The sequence below is a fragment of the Carettochelys insculpta genome, chromosome 1 (assembly GCF_033958435.1).
Source record: "Carettochelys insculpta isolate YL-2023 chromosome 1, ASM3395843v1, whole genome shotgun sequence".
NCBI classification, from domain to species: domain Eukaryota; kingdom Metazoa; phylum Chordata; order Testudines; family Carettochelyidae; genus Carettochelys; species Carettochelys insculpta.
The window spans coordinates 244,721,318-244,740,050 of NC_134137.1; the positions used below are offsets into that span (position 1 = coordinate 244,721,318).

The 18,733-nt window shown below is 38.1% G+C and overlaps 1 protein-coding gene across 1 annotated transcript in view; it reads right to left on the reverse strand.

Annotated features, from left to right (window-relative positions):
- Positions 1-8,289: 8,289 nt before the first annotated feature.
- Positions 8,290-18,733, reverse strand: part of ATXN10 (ataxin 10) — a 194,609-nt gene continuing 184,165 nt past the window's right edge. Inside the window, exon 13 of the mRNA XM_074998099.1 lies at positions 8,290-9,857. Coding sequence (XP_074854200.1) covers positions 9,667-9,857 — 191 coding nt within the window. The 3' untranslated portion in view covers positions 8,290-9,666. The remainder of the gene's footprint in view (positions 9,858-18,733) is intronic.

An 18,733-nucleotide genomic window follows, 5' to 3' on the forward strand; every position in this document is an offset into this window, starting at 1 on the left:
TCAGCCATGCAGCAGGCCAGCCCCAAGTTCCGGCACACCCTGGTGTCATGTATGTGCCCGGACCAGCCCACGCAGATGTCCTGGAGGTGACTATTGGTGTCAATGAGCAGCTGCAAGACCATGGAGTGGTAGTCCTTTTGATTCACATCGGCCCTACTGCTGTTGTCTGGGGCCTGGATGGCGATGTGTGTGCTGTCCAGCGGCCTGAAGCAGTTCAGGAAGCCCTAGTCCTCAAAGCCCAAGATGGCATCATCCAGGTCCTCAACAGGGATCAGCTGCTGCCGGAGGACCCTGTTGATGGGCCAGACAACCTGCAGGATACACGGTGTGTGCAGTGGGCCCACCCATCTCCGTCCCCTGCAAGTCAGGCCTCCCTGGGGCACTCGCCCTCTGCGTGCCCACCCATCCCTCTCCCTGCCCCCACCCCACCCCCCAGTTCCTGATGGTGCCCCTTGCCAAGGTGCCCCGATGGTGGTTCTGCCCACCCCAAACTGGTGGACAATGGACTGGTGACTGTCCGGGGTGGCCAGTTTCCAGAGGATGATCGCCACCCCTTTCTGGAGCCGGAGCACCAGCCTCGTGTGGGTGTCATGGTGCTCGAGTGCTGAGGCAAGGTGGTGACAGAGCTCCACGAATGTCCTCTTAGTCATTCTGAAATTCTGTAGCCACAGGTGGTTGCCCCAGTCCTCCAGAACCAGCCAGTCCCACCTGTTGCTGCTTGTGGGGAAGCCCCATAGGCAGCAGGTGACCAGGGGAGCAGTAGTGTAGACGCAGCCCAAGTAAGCCATCCCCTATCATCCACTCCCATCTTTTGGGGCTCAGAAGCTAGGGTCATTGAGACCATGGTGTTCACCACTGGCCATCTTGTCTAATAGCCAGTGAGGGACCCTCCCCCCTGAACTTATCTAATTCTTTTTAGACTAGTTAGAATCTGTTAGTTTTGGCCTTCACAAGATCCACAGGGGAACTGAAAGTTGTGTGAAGTAGTATTTCCTTTTGCTTGTTTTACACCAACTGTCTATTAATTTCATTGTATTACCTCTTTCCTATGTTATGTGAAGGTGCAAACAACACTTCCTTAGCCACATTCTCCACCTCAGTCATGGTTTTATGAACAGCTGTTATATCCCCCTCACTCATCTCTTTTCCAAGCTTAACACTCCCAATCTTTTTCACCTTTTCTCATATCTAAATTGTTTCATACACTTAAATAATTTCTTTTGCCATTCTTCATGCCTTTTCCAATTCTAATGTTTTTCAGATGAGGAAACTGGAAACATTCACAGTTTTCAAAGCATGGAAACATGGAATATTTATGCAGTAGCATCACGCTATTTTTATCTTGTTACCTATCTCCTTCGTACTGGTTTTTAATATTGTTAGTTTTGACTGCCTCTTCACTTTGAGTAGATATATTCAGAGAACTACCCACAGTAACTCCAAGATCTCTTTCTTGAGTGACAACGGCTAATTTAGACTCCAGCACTTTGTATGGGTAGTTGAGATTATGTTTTCTAATGGGTATTACTCTGCATTTGTCTACATTGAATTTTATCTGCAATTTTGTTGCCTGATCATGCTGTTTTGTGAGATCTTTGTCATTCTTTGCAGTCAGCTTTATACTTAACCATCTTGAGTAGCTTTGCATCACCACCAAATTTTACCACTTCACTGTTCATCTTTTTTTCCCAGACAAATAATTTATTGGACAGCACTGGTATTGTTGCAGACTTTATGGGCTTTTGGTGTCAAAATCTTTCAGCAAATCCAATCCTTTGGGTCATCCTTGTTCACCTCGATGTTAACCCTTCCACCTCTAAGAATTCTAATAAACTAGTGAAGCATGATTTCACTGTAAAAAGGCACGTTAACATGACAGTTCTTCCCGCAATAAATCATGTTCATATGGATGCTCTTTAATATACTTTCAACAAATTGCATAGTACTGAAATTAGTTTTACCAACCTGTAATAGCCAGGATTGCCTCTGAAAGTTTTTTTAAAAAGTCACATGAGCTAATTTCCAGACATCTGGTACAAGAGCTGATTTAAATGATAGGTAATATACCACAGTTATTAGTACTTCAGCTTCATATCTGAGTCTCTTCTGCACTCTTGGATGACCACCAGTTGATTCCAGTGATGTGGCACTGTTTAGCAATTTGATCCAAAACCTTTTCTAGTGACATTTCAATGTGGGACAGTTGCTATTGTCAACTAAAATGAATGGCTCAGGTGTGGGAATCTCTCCCCCATCAACTGCAGTGAACACCAATGCAAAGCTCTTATTTAGCTTCCCTGAAATGACCTTGTCTTGCTTGGGCACTCCTTTAGCACCTCAGTTATCCAGAAGCCCCACTGACTGGCAGGCTTCCAGCTTCTGATGTACCTTATTTATTTGTTTGTTTGTTTGTTTATTTACTGTTAGATTTAGCATCTTTAGCTAATAGCTCTTCAAATTCTTCTTTTGGCCTTGCCTTATTATAGTTTTAAACTTGTTAGAGTTTATGTTCCCTTCTGGTTTCCTCACTAGGATTTACCTTCTAATTTTTAATGGTCTCTATTTTAGTTTGCTGTTGTACAGTGGTTGGGCTTTATTGATTCTCTGTATTTTTCAATTTGGGGGTATATAGAAGGTATCATTCCCATTTAAAATATATGGAAATTGAGGTACAGAGAGGAGGAATGACTTTCCCAGGATCTCACATCAATACAGGGGCAGATCTGGAAATAGAGCCTATGTTTTCAGACACTTGGTTGGACGCCCTAAGCCACTGGTTCATGAAGATATGTTTTGGTCCAACCCACCACCTGACTCATTACAAACATCAAAGAACTGAAAATAGCAAAGCACTAAAGAGACTTACCTCTGATCTTCCAATACTATCATTTTACTATAATTATATTTATAAAATGAAAGAGCTGTGGACACTCCACCAATAATGTTGAAAATTGATTTTCACCATCCCATCTATTACCCTTACTTAGCATCACTCCAAACAGATCACTGCTTCCTAATGCAATTTGCAAAAATATATGGAAAGGTCATAAGGTACTGGAGGCAGGTCTTCCTTATAGTTCAGCCAGGAAAGCAATGATTTTGTAAGTGCTTCAGTCATAATGCATTCTTTCATGAAGGAAGCTTTTTCCTGCCTGCTCTTCACTTTCTGCATAAGTTATTTGTATAACCCAGTCTCTGTCAGAGGTAAAGGATACAAACTACAATGCATGTTGTGATAGCTGATGTTGAATTGATATGTTAAATTTGAAGAATTATATAACAAACTTCAAAGCATAAGTAGAAAGGACTATTAAAATTGTTAAACAAATACAGTATTTCTATAATAATAGAATGAAACGATCCTATGTATTACATTTTAAATAAGTTATTTTCAGCTCTCAAATGTCTAATATTATATATAATTAATTGTAGGGTTCAAAGAAAAAAGGAGTGGCTGCAATATGCTTAAAGCTATTTAATACATTTATTCAAAGAGTTAGGACTATAAACAGAAGGATAAACTGCATTGTTTCTACATCTATTTTTAATTTCATTTCCTATAAGTAAGTGTAAGTATCAAAATATCCTTATGTATTATCATGTCTATACCATTGGCAGGATATTTTTGCTAAAATTATCAGCTAATTAACAATATTTATACTTAAGTTTGTCATGTTTATGTTTCACTGCCATTGAGGATCAGGTAATTCAGTACTCAGAGTTATTGTTTCAGGCTGTTTGTGGAAATAGAGTCAGTAATGGATTGTGTATTGTTTCCACAACCAGGAGGGCAAGAAAAAATGTAAAATTTTTAGCCTTTGGTGTACCAATTTAATGATGCATTCAATGAAAATAATAATTGGAAATATTAGTCAGTAAACATTGCAGCAGATAGAAATGTTTCTAATAGCTAAGAAATCAAAAGGAATACATTAAGGTCTTGATCCTGTACAGGGGTACCTTTTTATCTGACTAGATCCCTTTGGTTTCCAAAGAGGCTCAGCACAAAGTACAGGAGTAACCTTGCATGAATTTTAGTGTAAACTCGATACCCATGATTTAGATTTTGCTGTATATCTGAAGTTTATTTTCAAACGTTAGAAGTTAGCAAATTATTCGCTACTGGAAAGGGGGGAAAAAGTGTGATTGAACAAGAGAGCTGCTGCCATGCTTCATCTGTAACTTAACAGTAAGTTAGTTTTTCCAAGTGCTTCAGGGTTTATTTGGATGAAAGACACATAAATGAGAGGGAATTTTAGCACTCTCTTCACTCCAACTTTTGAGAAAACATAAGTTTGTTATTCAAATATGAAATTACATAATTCTACCATTGACCTAAAGGAAGCTAGTGTCTTTTCCAAGTTATATATGCCTTTTAAAGTAAGTAACTACAGACTACTGAAAAAGCTATAGTACCAGATGGGGAAAGCGTTTCCTTGAATTTTGATGAGACAGTTAAGAGAAATAACAAAAGTCAGCTATGTTCAAAGTAATGTTTTAGAAGAAACCTGCCCTGTGACAATGCAATTGTCTTCGTGTAGTAGACACCATTCCCACAGGGAGCCTTTTGCACAGTGCTTTCACCAGATGTCTGTAAAGAGAATTATGAGAGGAATCATTAAAATAATTCAACACTAACATTTGCAAATGGGTTAAGAAATGTTTCCTGACCTAATGAGTTTACAACTTAAAATGCACAAGACACAGCACAGTACTTCAGGAAGAGACAGTGACGAAAGGATCAGAAGAAATACTCCTGCAGGAAGTTAGGTTCAAGGAGTACAAAGCAAGGGTAGGTGCTTTGATGGACTGGTTCCTGGTTTGAGTCTCCCAGTGCAGCCTCCTCCCAGGTTCCTTGTCCTATTCATCTTCCTTTGCTACTTCCCCATCCCCAAAGCCCAGTTTTGTCTCCTTTGCAGAAGCATCAAGTGTCTCTACACACTACAGGAACAGCAGCAGAGCAGCACTGAAACCAGAGGATGGCCAGGTGCCCTGCTGTTTTTTCCTGTGGCCCAGGTTCTAATGGTTGCAAAAGCCAGTAGCAACAATTGTCCTGCTCAGCCCCTGCAGCCCTGGGTGGGAGCATGTCTAATGCAGACAGACTGTTCAGAAAATTTAGCTGCTGAACTCTCAATAGCATGTGTGAACTGAAATTTTCCAAAGGGTTATGGAACTTGGCCAAATGCAGGTGTTTTTTGGAAGTAGCAGACACACGCACGAATATTTTTAACATGGACAAAATATTTTCCCTAATTGTTCTGGGAAATGGTTGGCTCATTTTAGAAGAAAAATATCAGCACGAAGCAGACACCTGGCATGGAAAATTTTAGTATGAATGGTTAAAGTTCAGTAAAATTATAAACAGAAAACAGGAACTGATAATGGGAAGTGTCAGCAACCTTAGACACAGCCATCCCTACCAGATCCCACTATAATGAATCTCTTGTAATTAATTATAAGGGAGCTGGTCATGATGGCCTATAGCTCTTCCATATGCTATCAACTAAGAATGATTCTACTTTCACATCTGCTTTAAAAAGTACTATTTGTAGTCTTACTGTATCACAGCATACTGTGAAACAACTGCTGAGGGATACTAAAAAGCCTCAATAAAATCTTTAATCATTGTATTTTAAGTCATCTAAATAATTACAAATTTCTTAATTTTAAAGACCAGTGGACATTATCAGAACCTTGGACAGCAGTGTGGGACTCTGGAAATAGGGTTTTGACTCAGGTATCATGGACACCTGGACCCCAGGAGGCAATCTGAGAGTTCAAAATGTTGCATAAAGTTATTTTAACAACAGCGGCTTTCTAATGCAAACATAAGGTATAAGCTATAATATCTACTGAAACTTCAGAAAAAAAGTCATTTGTGCGTCTGGAATACCATTTACTATCAGGAAACAGGGCAAATATGTATTCTTTGGTTCTTCTTTGCAGTCTTACATAATGTCAGATTTTACATTTATTTATGTACTGGGAGATGTCAAACTACAACAATATATCTTAAAAGGATATCAAATTACATCACCTTGAAACAGCTATTAGGTAGAGAGACTATTTAAAGCACAATTGAACAACTGTACCAAAACTCAGTTTTAATTGTTTTATCAGACCAGTGAGAATAATTTCCTTGGGAGGTCAAATAATGAAAGAAAATGAGAAACCACTGAATGAATAAATGCTATAGCTATTATAATTAAATGTCTGATTTTTAAAAAACACTCACAATGTACGTATTATATTGAACATATCAACTCACTATTATTAGACCCAGTATGCAATTAAGAAATTCATTGGGGAACATTCAGATCTACTCTTCCTCAGTTGTACACAGGCTGTTAAAATCCATGCACTCACTACTATGAAAATCCCACTTGTAATAAAAAGGCCTAACTCTCTCACCCCCCAATTTCTATTGTTTGAAAGTTCTTGAAAGCAATCAGGTGGTCACAAGACTTGATTTGACTGCTTTGCCTCTCCACAAACTCAGCAAGGCTTGCTTTTTTATGACCAATTCGTGTGCTGTATTAATCCTCTAGCATATAAAACAAATCTCTTGGAGGCTGGAACTCTATTGGAAGAGGACAGGGAAGCTGTTGTGTTCTGAGAATTAATCCATCCAGGAAAATCAAAAGCCAGCCACTCACAATATAGTAATCAGCATTTTTTAATACTGTGAAAGCCCTACATTTCCCATTTAGAAAACACAACTATTACGCTATTATGTAATGCCACAAAAAGCCCTTTTATTTATTTGTGTTTGTTATTATTTAGCTTATACTTCTGGGTTTGTGTATATTCCATTGATGGGCATACAACCATTGAGTTCAGAAAAGTGTCTATTCCAAACAGATTCCAAGGGAAAGGGAACTCCCACTGCTTTTTTCACAACCTATGTTTTATCTGGATTCACTTTGTGGATAAGGTTTTAACTCTTAATAGCCTGAAGCAGAAAGAAATTTTTTGCATTAGTATTTGCACAACAAGCTTTTTTCTGTCAGTGAATTTTTGTTCATCCTGCATTCTAAGGTTTTAGAACTACAAATTTAGACACTTCCATTTAATTGTTAAGTGCTAATGCTTGTGGCAAATTATTTTATTAACAGAGTTTATGATAAAAACTAAACATTAAATCAATTTACTTTTACAGAAAAACACTACTGCATTTATTACATTCATCTTATTTTGAACAAAAACCTCTAAAAATTGAAAGTTTTATTTAACTGCGTGATAGTTCTAAGCCGCCGTAATCAGTGCCATGAATGATAATAAATGTAAATGATCTTAAATAATAATTTAACTATTAGTTAAGGTGCAGCCTAAACGTGAAGTGTAAATTTTATGGGAGTTATCAAGAAACTGGAAACTCACAAAAATGTAGACACCACAAGAACACAAAAAATATCCCCATGCAATTTAACTAGAGATGGTACAGAATTCTACATAAAAATTAGAATGTAATCAATGAAGCAATGCAAAAAACAAAACAAAACAAAAAATGCTTATACTGTACTGTCTGGCACTTTACTGCCAAATAATTTCAAAAAACCTATTAAAATATTTATTATTGTGTTGTTTTTAATTCACATAACACATTCAGCCTTTTGTAATCTTTCAAAGAGAAACCTCCCTCTCTTTATTGTTTACATTACAAAGACATTTTAAAACTACAAAACTGACAGTCCTACCTTCATGCAAGAGATCATCTTAGTCCTTTTAGACATTTTACTACATAAAATGGCTCAAGAATTAGACAGGTTTGCAGCACCTTCGCCCCCAGCCTTGAGCCAACTGTTGCCTAAAATGAGTACACTATTGCTGGACAATTATCTCTTTAAGCCAGCTATAAGGACATGTCAGGTCAGCACAATAAGGCTGTGGTCTACACTATATTTCCCTTTGGGAAGGGGAATGCAAATGCCGCTGATATGAAAAGCAAATGAGGTGCTGATTTACATATTGTGCACCTCATTTGCATAATAGCAGCCACTTGCTGTTCCAGAACTGCTCTTTCCAGAAAAGAAAAAAAAAAAAAAAAGCAGTGTAGATGGGGTTCGTTCGAAATGAAACCCTGCTTTCGAAAGCACCTTTCTTCCTCATATTTTTCAGGAAGAAGGGTTCTTTTGAAAATGAGGCCTTTTTTTAAATGAACCCCGTCTACACTGCTTGTTTCTTCCCCCCAGAAACAGCACTTCCAGAATGGTGAGTGGCCACCATTATGCAAATGAGGTGTGCAAAATGTAAACCTGCACCTCATTTGCATTTCCTATTAGTGGCATTTGCATTCCTCTTCTGAAAGAGGACTGTACTATAGACGCAGGCTAAATGTCTAGATAATGAGGTTAAATGGAAGGATTTGGGCTTTTTTAAGATCCAGATAAGCATAAATATAGATGTCTTAGAGTTGAAAAACTATATTCATTTTTCCCTTTGAATATGGCTGTTTAAACACCAATACATTTATATTGACAAAAGCTTGTTATTCCTAATAAAGCGATGAGTAAAGTGATAGTTGAATGTCAAAAATTTAACTTAGTAAGATCCTCTTGTGAGACCAAACAGAATTCATTCAGAGCAGCAGTATATGCAGAGTTAATAAAACTACCATTAGGTAATAACTTTTGTTCCGCTTAATGCATCAAAAGCCATGCTTCTTAATTTCTAAAGCAACACTTCAGAACAAGAAGAGTTAATCATGCACTTTTTCTTCCACCCATCTCATTCATGCCACATTCCACAGTGGTCAGGCTCCACAACAATACAGGGGGGTACCTAAATGGAGAGGCAGGGCATTCCATTCTTCTGCCTCTCTTGAATTAATTAACTGGAAATGAGTTTTGTCAATGTTTTGGAAAGGCAGAGGGGTGAAAAGAAACTGGTTGAATTAATCACAGTGAGAAACTACCTCTTCAGCTGTCTGACAGAGTTCAGAAAACCCATGAGAATTGCAAAATAAAAGAAGAGTGGGCAGACTTACCATCCAAAGGAACAAATAAAATTCAAATAAACATGCAAGTCTCCAAAGCACAGATATGCCCCAGAAGAGAGGAATGCCACATCTGTTGCTACAACAGCTTCAACTTTGTTTAACATATTCAGCATAAGGACTGAAAGTAAAAAGATAGAAATGATAACTTATGAATTTAAATACACAGAAGCAACAATCTGTGTGTGTTTAATGCAGAATTTATTTATATGCAATTTCTCAGTCATAAATACCAAGAGTTAAACATTGAGTTATTTTTGAAATACCAATATTTACTAATTAGCAAGTTAAAAGTAGCAGCGCTGAATCAATTCTAACACATTGCAGAAGTGACATCTCAGTGATTTTTTTTAACATGAGATAAGTATCCACTAATCAGTTTCCTGGATACATAACATTTTTCCACTAAGTAAAGAAATAATGAAATTACTGTCAATCTCCAGTTCTGAAAAAGGGTTTAGCATTTGTCATGTTCATGTGCAACAGTGATGACTGACCATTTTTCTTTGACAATTTCACTGGAAAAGATCCCAATATGTCTAACAGGTTGAAACTTGGAGCTTAAAAAAAAAAAAAGAAAAAAGAAATCCTAACAGGTCCTTCATATTGTACTATTTATGAAATATCCTATTTGGTTGGTGATGAGCCTCAAAAAGTTTACATGTGGGTGCTCATGAAGTTGGGTTCTTCCTAACAGATTTCAATATTAGCTTCTCATCTCGTTTCTCAACCTTCAAACCCATGTTCTCGAGGATGGAACTGTCTGCCAGCCCTTGCTGCTCCATTTCTGCAATAAGCTCCTGGTTTCTTTCATTGTGCTCAGTCAGATTTCGGATGGCATACACTGCCCACTGACTCACAACTATTGAAGAGAATTAAGGAATTTCTCATATTACAGGCAAAACAGAATGCTCATATTAATTATCTAATGAATAAACCCCAAGTATTTCTAACATGCAGAGTTTGGAAGAGAAAGATGCTTAAAAATTATTGATGCTGACACTCCAAACATTTGTATATGAATAAGATAAATCACACGACGTTCAACTGGCTTCAATTACATTAACGAAGTTCCACCGTGAATTTAAAATAAATAAATAAAATTAACTGACATGAAAGAACATTGTCCTATCACCCTTTTTCCCCAGACACAGATTTTTAAAACTTAAAAACAAAACAAAAAAAAAAAAGCCAAAGCTAATGGAAAATCACATGAAAATTTCTAACACAAAGCCAAAAAAGCAATTCATTCTGGAATTTTAGCAGCATTGTGCACTCGAGAACCTAAAAATGAAATTAACTGTAAAGAAAAATTAGTAAAACTGAGTGGCTATTTTCATTTATAAATTGACAAAACATTCAAAAAAGGAAACAAATAAAAAGTAAAATTAGACTTGCACTAAAATTATTCATGTAAGCAATAAACGGTGGGTTTAGTAACACAGACTTGTTTTTAAGAAACAATGTTTTAGATATTTTTATACAAGTTCAATTCCTAGTGCTTGGATCTGCGTTATAAAACCCACTGACACTTAGGGGACCACAGGCAGGTAGTTTCTGCAGAGATGCTAACGTTTGAATGGTGACAACTCCTAAAGTTGGTCCCTTCAGGCTGTGAGTGAGGTACATGTCAGAGGAATGAAATTTCCATCAATGTGAATCTGACATCTTCCAAGAGAACTAAAATATTCATTTTTTAATAAAATGACTAATGTTAGTCTGAATTCTGAGTAATTGCATGTAAGTTTCACATATAGGAGGGCTTGCCTGTAGGGCACCAATTATTTGCAATATGTACCGTCACATCTTATAGTAGTATATTATCTCCTTGATGTCTTTTGAGCTGAGCAGAGCCTAAATACAGTGACATTTCTATGGGCATTCACCTGTGGCAGTAGGAGAGTGTCTGGATTGGGGAGGGTAGGAAGCTCAGCCAAAAACATATACGTAAGGTAAAAGGAAGTCCAATCCAAAATTATTTCTGTTTTGGTAGAACCTAGAAAAGAGCCACTCATACCTCAGCGGATGCGGGGCCAAATTAGCAAATCAACATTACCCCAAAGTAATGTGAATTCATTATTTCATTTACTACATTTATATATGCTGAGAGAGAATATACTATAGAACTATTGATATAAATAACATCATTCTTCTAGTAAAATGACTGACCAAGTATTATTTTATCAATCACAGCTGGGTAATAACATCATAAAAGCATCCTAATTGGTGAATAATTACATCACACACGGTTTTAATATTGTGTGCTGCGAAGAGCTGCATGAGACACATTAAAAAGCCACTTCTGGTTTCCAAGCCTCAGTGTGAGATTCACTGACCTAAAGTATCCAGCCCATTATGCTAAGCACTGTACAAATATAAATTTTCTTATATTTCTCATTGCTTCCTGCATTCCTTGTCAGGTTATTGTTTCCAATTGGTATATCTCACCTAACTCTTAGATAGTAAATTCTTCTAGCTAGGCACTGTTTCTCTGAACTAAACTAAGGGGTTATGAATAATTATTTACCAAGTCTGAAGGTTTCTGGACTCATAAGAAGCACAGTTGGGCCCATTCTTGGCTGGTTTTTAAGAATTACAATAATAAACATAATTAACAATAGCAGCATGGGTTCTTCACCCAACTAGATAGGGCGGATCACAGTGGACATGAGATTGATGTCACATAAATTAACAAACACACACATTCTTATGAGGTGGTTTATCACATGTGATTGACTTATGTATAGGATCCATAAAATTGGAGTAGTAGTAATGTCCAGCAAAGGCATAGAATTCTATATCTTTTGGATAGCAGCAATGTACCTGTACTTTAATTAGTGTTGCATTTATAAAATTGTCCTTGCCTTTCAATAGTGTTGCATAATTGACGGCTATGAAAATTATTAAATTAATGCTTTGCGAGAACAAAATCTGAGAAGTTCAACATATGCTAGATTGTAGGGCCTTTACCTGAAAGAGTCAGAAGAACAACTTTATCATCACCTTCCTCTTTCACTTTTGAGTTTCTGGCCAGTGGATGGATTTGCATGACTCTAGAATGGGACTGGGAAATTAATCCTGGTGCATGGGGACAGAGGGTAGAGGGGTGAAGAAACACAAAGAAGAACAAAGAGAACAACAAGAAGTCTTGTGGCACCTTATAGACTAACAGATATTTTGGAGCATAAGCTTTCAGAGAACAAAGTTTGCATAAAGATAAATTAACAGGTCATTGCTAGAGTTCTCTGTAAGATAAGGACTTGGACAGCTACCCAGGAGAGAGTCAGACGCTGTCCATCTGCTTAGAGCAGAGCAACCACAACTTCTCATAGGGGGAGCATGTTTTTTTATTGGTGCTGCTCATCCACACATACACTGGTGCACATAATATTTATTCTACCCATGGGTGGAAAAAATTAGAGGGAACACTGGTCATTGCTCACTGTGGATTACCAAATTTTACAGTCAAATATTAAGAAAGCTAAACCACATGTAAAGTAGAATCTCAACCACTAGTACTAATGACAACAGTGGACAAACTGGACTCGTAAAACCTGAAAACTAACGAATGCTGTGGATGAGGTAGAGAAGCAGGATCAGTCTGGCAAAACATCCCTAGTCCTATTTGTAGCCAGACAAAATCTCCCCACCACAGACCAGCTTTTGCCTCCCCTCTAAGGTGCCTCAGAACACACAGGGCACTGAACAGCAGTTAAACATCACAGTCTTTGATGTCTCTCACTGAGGCCCAGATGTGCTGGCTCATAGTGACCCTGAGAAACAGAGAACACAGATAGAGGGCTAGCAGGCTAACTGTCAACAAAGGGGGCCACAGGAAATCACCCCAGCTGGCATTGATGGATTTGATGCCCACACAGCCATCCCAGAAGAGAAATCTCTGCCCTTGTAAAAGAATGTCCTGTACTCCCAAATTGCTTATCTCCTGTCTTACAAGTGCAAATTAAGTAAGAATTGTCCTTGTAAAAACTGGCGTCACAAAAGACAGACCAGTATGATCTGGCACCACAGATAAGAAAGAGAATACGTGACCTAAGGGGTATAAAGATGGGCCCAGCAGCGCACTGACTCTGAGTGCATTTCCACCAACTACCTGCTGGTCGGGTCAGGTGATTGCTTCCCGAGGTCCGCAACTGGGGACGCCCAACCTCGTATTCGTCTTTCCGCGGAACTGAGTGACTGATCCTGGCTTGGCTACGCAGGTATCGAGAGACGCAACGAGGGTAAGATACACCCACATTAAGGTCTCCTTTTTGGTGTACACAGATAAAGAATTAGAGCTCTGTAACTAGATGTTGTATTAAGATATCATTGTGTTAGATGGTAACAGATATCTTTGTATTGGATTGTAACGTAACCTGTTAACACCTGTACTCTGCTAGCATATAAGAAGTAGACAATAGCCTTTTGTAACCGCACGCTTATAACTGAAGCTTAATAAACTTGTAACTAGTTAACATCTGAACCTGACTGCTGTTACTCTGTCACTGCCACACAGCCGGCACAATAAAAAGAACTTTAACCATTTGGTTACCACAGCCTGGCCATAGGTGAGAGTGCTAGGAGCTCCCTGCTCTAGCAGTAAAAAACTGGGTTGTTTAGGACCCAGGGGAATATCTCACCGCACATTACCCGGCCACTGGCTAACACTATTTCATGGAATTTAACAAGGGTCAGAAAGAGAACCAGAACATAGCATGATGTTTCCAAAGAGGACTGTGGGAAGGACTGTGCCTATGGCACAGAAGCACAATTTCACCCACTGAGTTTCATCTGACTTGTGACTACGAATATAGACACAGGGAGCAGATTCCTTGAGAAAGGTGATTTTTTAAGGAGTAAGGCTTCTGACCCACACTATAGTTTAGTTGTTTAAAAATACAGTATCGTAAGTATCACATTTAAAAAAATAAAGTTTGCATTGGTATTCATACTACCATTACAGGACAAGATTGAAGGAAGATGAATTCTTTATCATACTTCCTGAAAATGTGTGCTAAATATAGACCAAATGAACTATTCTTACTGTCCCCATGTCAAATTAATTCATGACAAGGTAATTTCTAGTACATTCTCAAAAAAGATTATTTGGTGAAAACCCATAATCATCGTCACATTATTTGCCATTAGCGGTCTCTGTAGTTAAAGCTGCACTACATATACATAGGTTTGCCATTGTATAATTTGGGGTCATGAATATGTATAACTCTCCTTGTTAGCATGCTGAGAGATACCCCCCTGGATGGCTGTGTGCAAACCTAGACAGACTTAAGTGTCAGCAGAGATTAAAGGGAGTCCACAGCTAATACACACATTACCCTCTTGTTCCACTCCAAAGACAGATAGAGAGAAAATTAAACATATTCTAAAGTCTCTAATCCTTCCAACAGTTTAAGCACTTTATTGTATACTCAGCTTTTGTAAGAGAGCTTCTGAGGTTTCCATAGTTACTACAGATAAGAATATGGGCCTGTTTGTTGTGAAACTACACAAAAGAAAAAATGCAGCAACCATGGTAGATGTGATTTGGTAGGGTTGTCTAGACTTTTCAACAGTACATTTTGAAGTGTCAACTTAATGAATGTTAGGCAAGGAACTGAAGATTACAGTATCTTTATCACACTAGTGCTTCTATACAAAGAAGGGAGAAATGGAAAAAGTAAATCCTAGTTCCTTTTGTGAGCATTTCATTTCTTTATGAATGAAATATACAAGGTATAGTCACAAAATATAGCTAGTTTGCACATCTTACATAATTTCTCTGAACTGAAGCTATTAAATGCACTAACCCCAATATTTCTTTTGATTTACAGAAAAGCTCTTGGCTTCCTCAATATAACCAATACATTCATCCTAAATACTGCAACTTAAGTAGCAGTTTAAAATAACCCACTGCAAATTACCCTGAAATAATTTGCCAAACCACAATTCCAACTACCTGGTGAAAATTTGAGTTTACAATGTACCATCAGATTTATGCTGCCTTGAATTAATATGATAAACGAGGTGTATGAAAATCGTGACCTTACTGAACTGAAGGGTATTTTTCCATTGACTCAAAGGGGACAAAATTTCACTCTGTGTTTTTATTTTACCCAGTAAAATTCTGTTATTGTATATTTTAAATTCTGGTTGGTAGTGGTGTGTGGCATGGAAAGAGAATGTGTTATGAAAGCAATAATCACCTTACTGATGGTTAATGTCAGAGTTATTGGAGAGAAAGATTTTCAACTTTATTCAAGGGAGCCATTTACCTCTCGCTATCTAACAATTTAGAGGTAATTACACTCCTGTCCACAAGACATACTTATGAGCTGTTCTGTAAAGCACTTTGAGCAATATGGTTGAAGAGTATTATATAGTCACTGGGTGTTATTGTAAGATACATCACTCGTTTGCCTCTGAATAGGTAGTTCATCATTCATCATGGATTTATTTGTTGAAAGTATCCAAGTGGAGCTTGTGGGTCAGAGTAGAAGTGGCTTCCAACAGGTACATGGTGAATTTCTGGAGGTGAATGTTGTTATTGCCCAGTGTATGGAACTGAGTAATCATAAGGGTAATAAATTAGTAATAATGAACTGTTTACATTAATTTGCTTAACCTGTCCTTTACATACTTTCTAATTCTTAGACTTTTAAAACTATACTGTTTTTTGTCACACAGTCACACTTAGGTTAAAATATCTTGAACGGCATTTTCCTAATTTTTCAAAAAAAGAGAGTAAAAACCCTTCAAAGTCAAAATATGGGTGGCATGAAAATGACATATTGAGTGTTTAATGTTTCATTCATTGACAAAATCCTGGCATTCTATAGAAAACTAACTCCAGCAAAAAGATTTGCACAGTATCAAACTCTAGGTATTTAGGAATGTGGGGAGGGGGATGAGGGTGACTTCTACTTGTGTACACCTGGGGTAAAATCCTAACAAGATTTCTACTGACTTCCACATGGCCAGGATTTTACCTCTAGATTAAGATTTTCAGCAAGGGTCTTCTGGGGGTACATTAACTCATCCAGATATCTGCCTAGTTTTACAAAAGGCTATATAAAAAGCCTGGAAATGTCAGTAAAAACTTTAAATTTTCATACATAGAATGACTTTTTTTATACTGCTCTATAGTCTATAAGCTGAACTGTAAGTGCAATATTTATATTCAAATTGATTTTATAATTATATGACAAAAATGAAAAGGAAGCAATTTTTCAGTAAGTGTGCTGTGACACATCTTGTATTTTTATGTCTGATTTTGTAGCAAGCAGTTTTTTAATGAGGTGAAACTTGGTCACAGGCAAGACAAATCAGACTCCTGGAAGGGGCACAGAAAAGTTGAGCCACTGATTTAAATAATAACAAGTAGCACTAAGAAAATAAAAATATAAAAAAACAAAGTGTAAGCAGTTCAAATTCTTAAAGAACTTGTTTGAAAAAGGCTTATATGGCTAGAAACAAGAAATGTTTAAATACAGTACTTGCCAAACTGCATCTGCCAAGTTGCACAATGGAAGTCTCTTTAGATGTTCTCTGACCATGAATAAAATACGAAATGTCACATTAAAACACTCGCTTCCATTTACAGAAGTAACTGGATGATAAAGAGGCGCGGGGAACCCTTTTCCTTGCAAGTCTTCTGATCCTTTCAGGAATTTTATATCACGGAAACTTGAAAGATAATTCTTTTTGCCACTACAGAAGTTTTCTAGTCAGATACAGGCACAATTAGTCACAGTTTGAATCAACAAGCTGTGAACGACCACATGTAGTAGACACACTGACTTTTCCTCCTTTGCTGTAAGCCAATTTTTGTACAAAGAGCTATAAGTTATTTAAAGGTTTTCCTCTGAGTAGATTACATGCAGCTTCATATAGCCCCAACCACAGTGTAAAAGTTGTTTTTTTGCTTGTTTGTTGGGGTTTTTGGTTTTGGTTTTGGTTTGTTTTTTGCTTTGTATCATATTTTTACTTTAGTTTGCTTTTTTGTTTTTTTAAGCAATGTTTAGTGTGTATGATGTTGTCCATTTATTTTTAGTTGTCACATTGTTACAAATGTTTCTGATGCTACACATTACCGACATTACATCTTCAACATTAGATATTCTTAAGGATTAAGCCTTACACAATTTAAAAATGCACAGAATATAACAGTTTTTGTTACCTTAGCCATCTAAAACTTTACACTACACTAGAGCTATATATTAGCCCTGAATAGTTTGGGGTACTTTAGAAAAAAGATGCCACGACCCCGGTGTCTCAGGAAATTAAATTATTGCCTTCTGAGTTTAAAAGATGGGAGCTAGTGACAATACAATCTCAACCTGGAAAGATAGGTGCTTACCTGGATTGTAACTCACGTTCTTCAAGATGAGGACACAGATATGTATTCCGCTAAGATGTGAGTGCACCAGTGTTAAAACAGCATGAAAAGTTTTCCACAGCAGTACACACTATGGGTGTATCTGCACTACGAGATAAATTTGAATTTATTTATATCAATTTTTGAATATTGGAATTTATAAGTTTGATTTTGAACATCCTCACTTCACACCTTCCTTCCCATAAAGTCAAGTCATTGCTGCCACATACATATTGGCTAACATCCACTGTTGCAGTAGTGCATTGTGGGATGCTATCCCACAGCTCCCTCATCCCCGTAGCATTCTGGGTGTGTTAGCTGGTCTGGACGTCATCTTCTCACATTGCATTTTCCTCACTCTCCTCCTGATCCCTGAAAAATATGTTGATCCACTGGAAATAATGCAGAAGATGCTCAAAATTACAAGAAAATGTTTGGGTTCCGCACACATTACATTGCCAACATGGGTACATTGATTGTATTCTCAACTGGCCACCCATCCCACCTCGCATCATTGCTGAAATGTGATCCCTGAAAATCATGCAGAGGCCCTGAATGTTTATTTAGTTTGAGAAGAATGTAGGAAGGAAGAAAAAGAATTTTTGGTTTCCTCACACATTATATTATCAACAAGAGTACAGCGACTGTATTCTCAACTAGCTATCCACCCCACCTCCCATCATTGCCAAAATGTAATCCTTGAAAGTCATGCCAGGGCCCGAAATGTTAGATTGAGAAGAATGCAGAAGGAAAGAATTTTTGGTTTCCCTCTACGCTATATTGACAACATGGATTCAGTGACTGTATTCTCAACTGGTCATCCATCCCACCTTCCATCATTGCAGAAAAAAGAATTCTTGTTTTCCGCCCGCCAGCGACAGCAAGCCCAGGTATAGGCCAAGTGGGGGTTGGGGGCGGGATATTGCTGGATGACCAGTTGAAATATTCTCCCCCATCGTCAGCAGCAAGTCCCTGGGCTGCCGGGGGAAGACTTTTTCCCGGTGGCAGCAGCAAGCCCAGGTATGGGCCAAGGGGTGGGGGGTGTTACTGGATGACCAGTTGAGCTGTTCCTTCCCCATGGCAGCAGCAAAACCCTCAGAATCTTGACCACCGGGGGAGACTTCCCCACAGTGGCAGCAAAGCCCTCTCTTTCCCATGCAACTGGCAGCATTGCCAGCACCGAAAGGCAGGCACATCCTTTTATTGGGTTGGGGGATACCCATGTGATGTACCTGATTGCAGGAAAGACCCGGACTGTGTGGAACCTGTGGGGGAGGGAAAGGGGTTTGCACACAAATGTAAACCGCTGAGAAGAAGCTTCTTGGTGTGTTACGCAGGCATGACCCCCAGCACAGCCCTGTTGA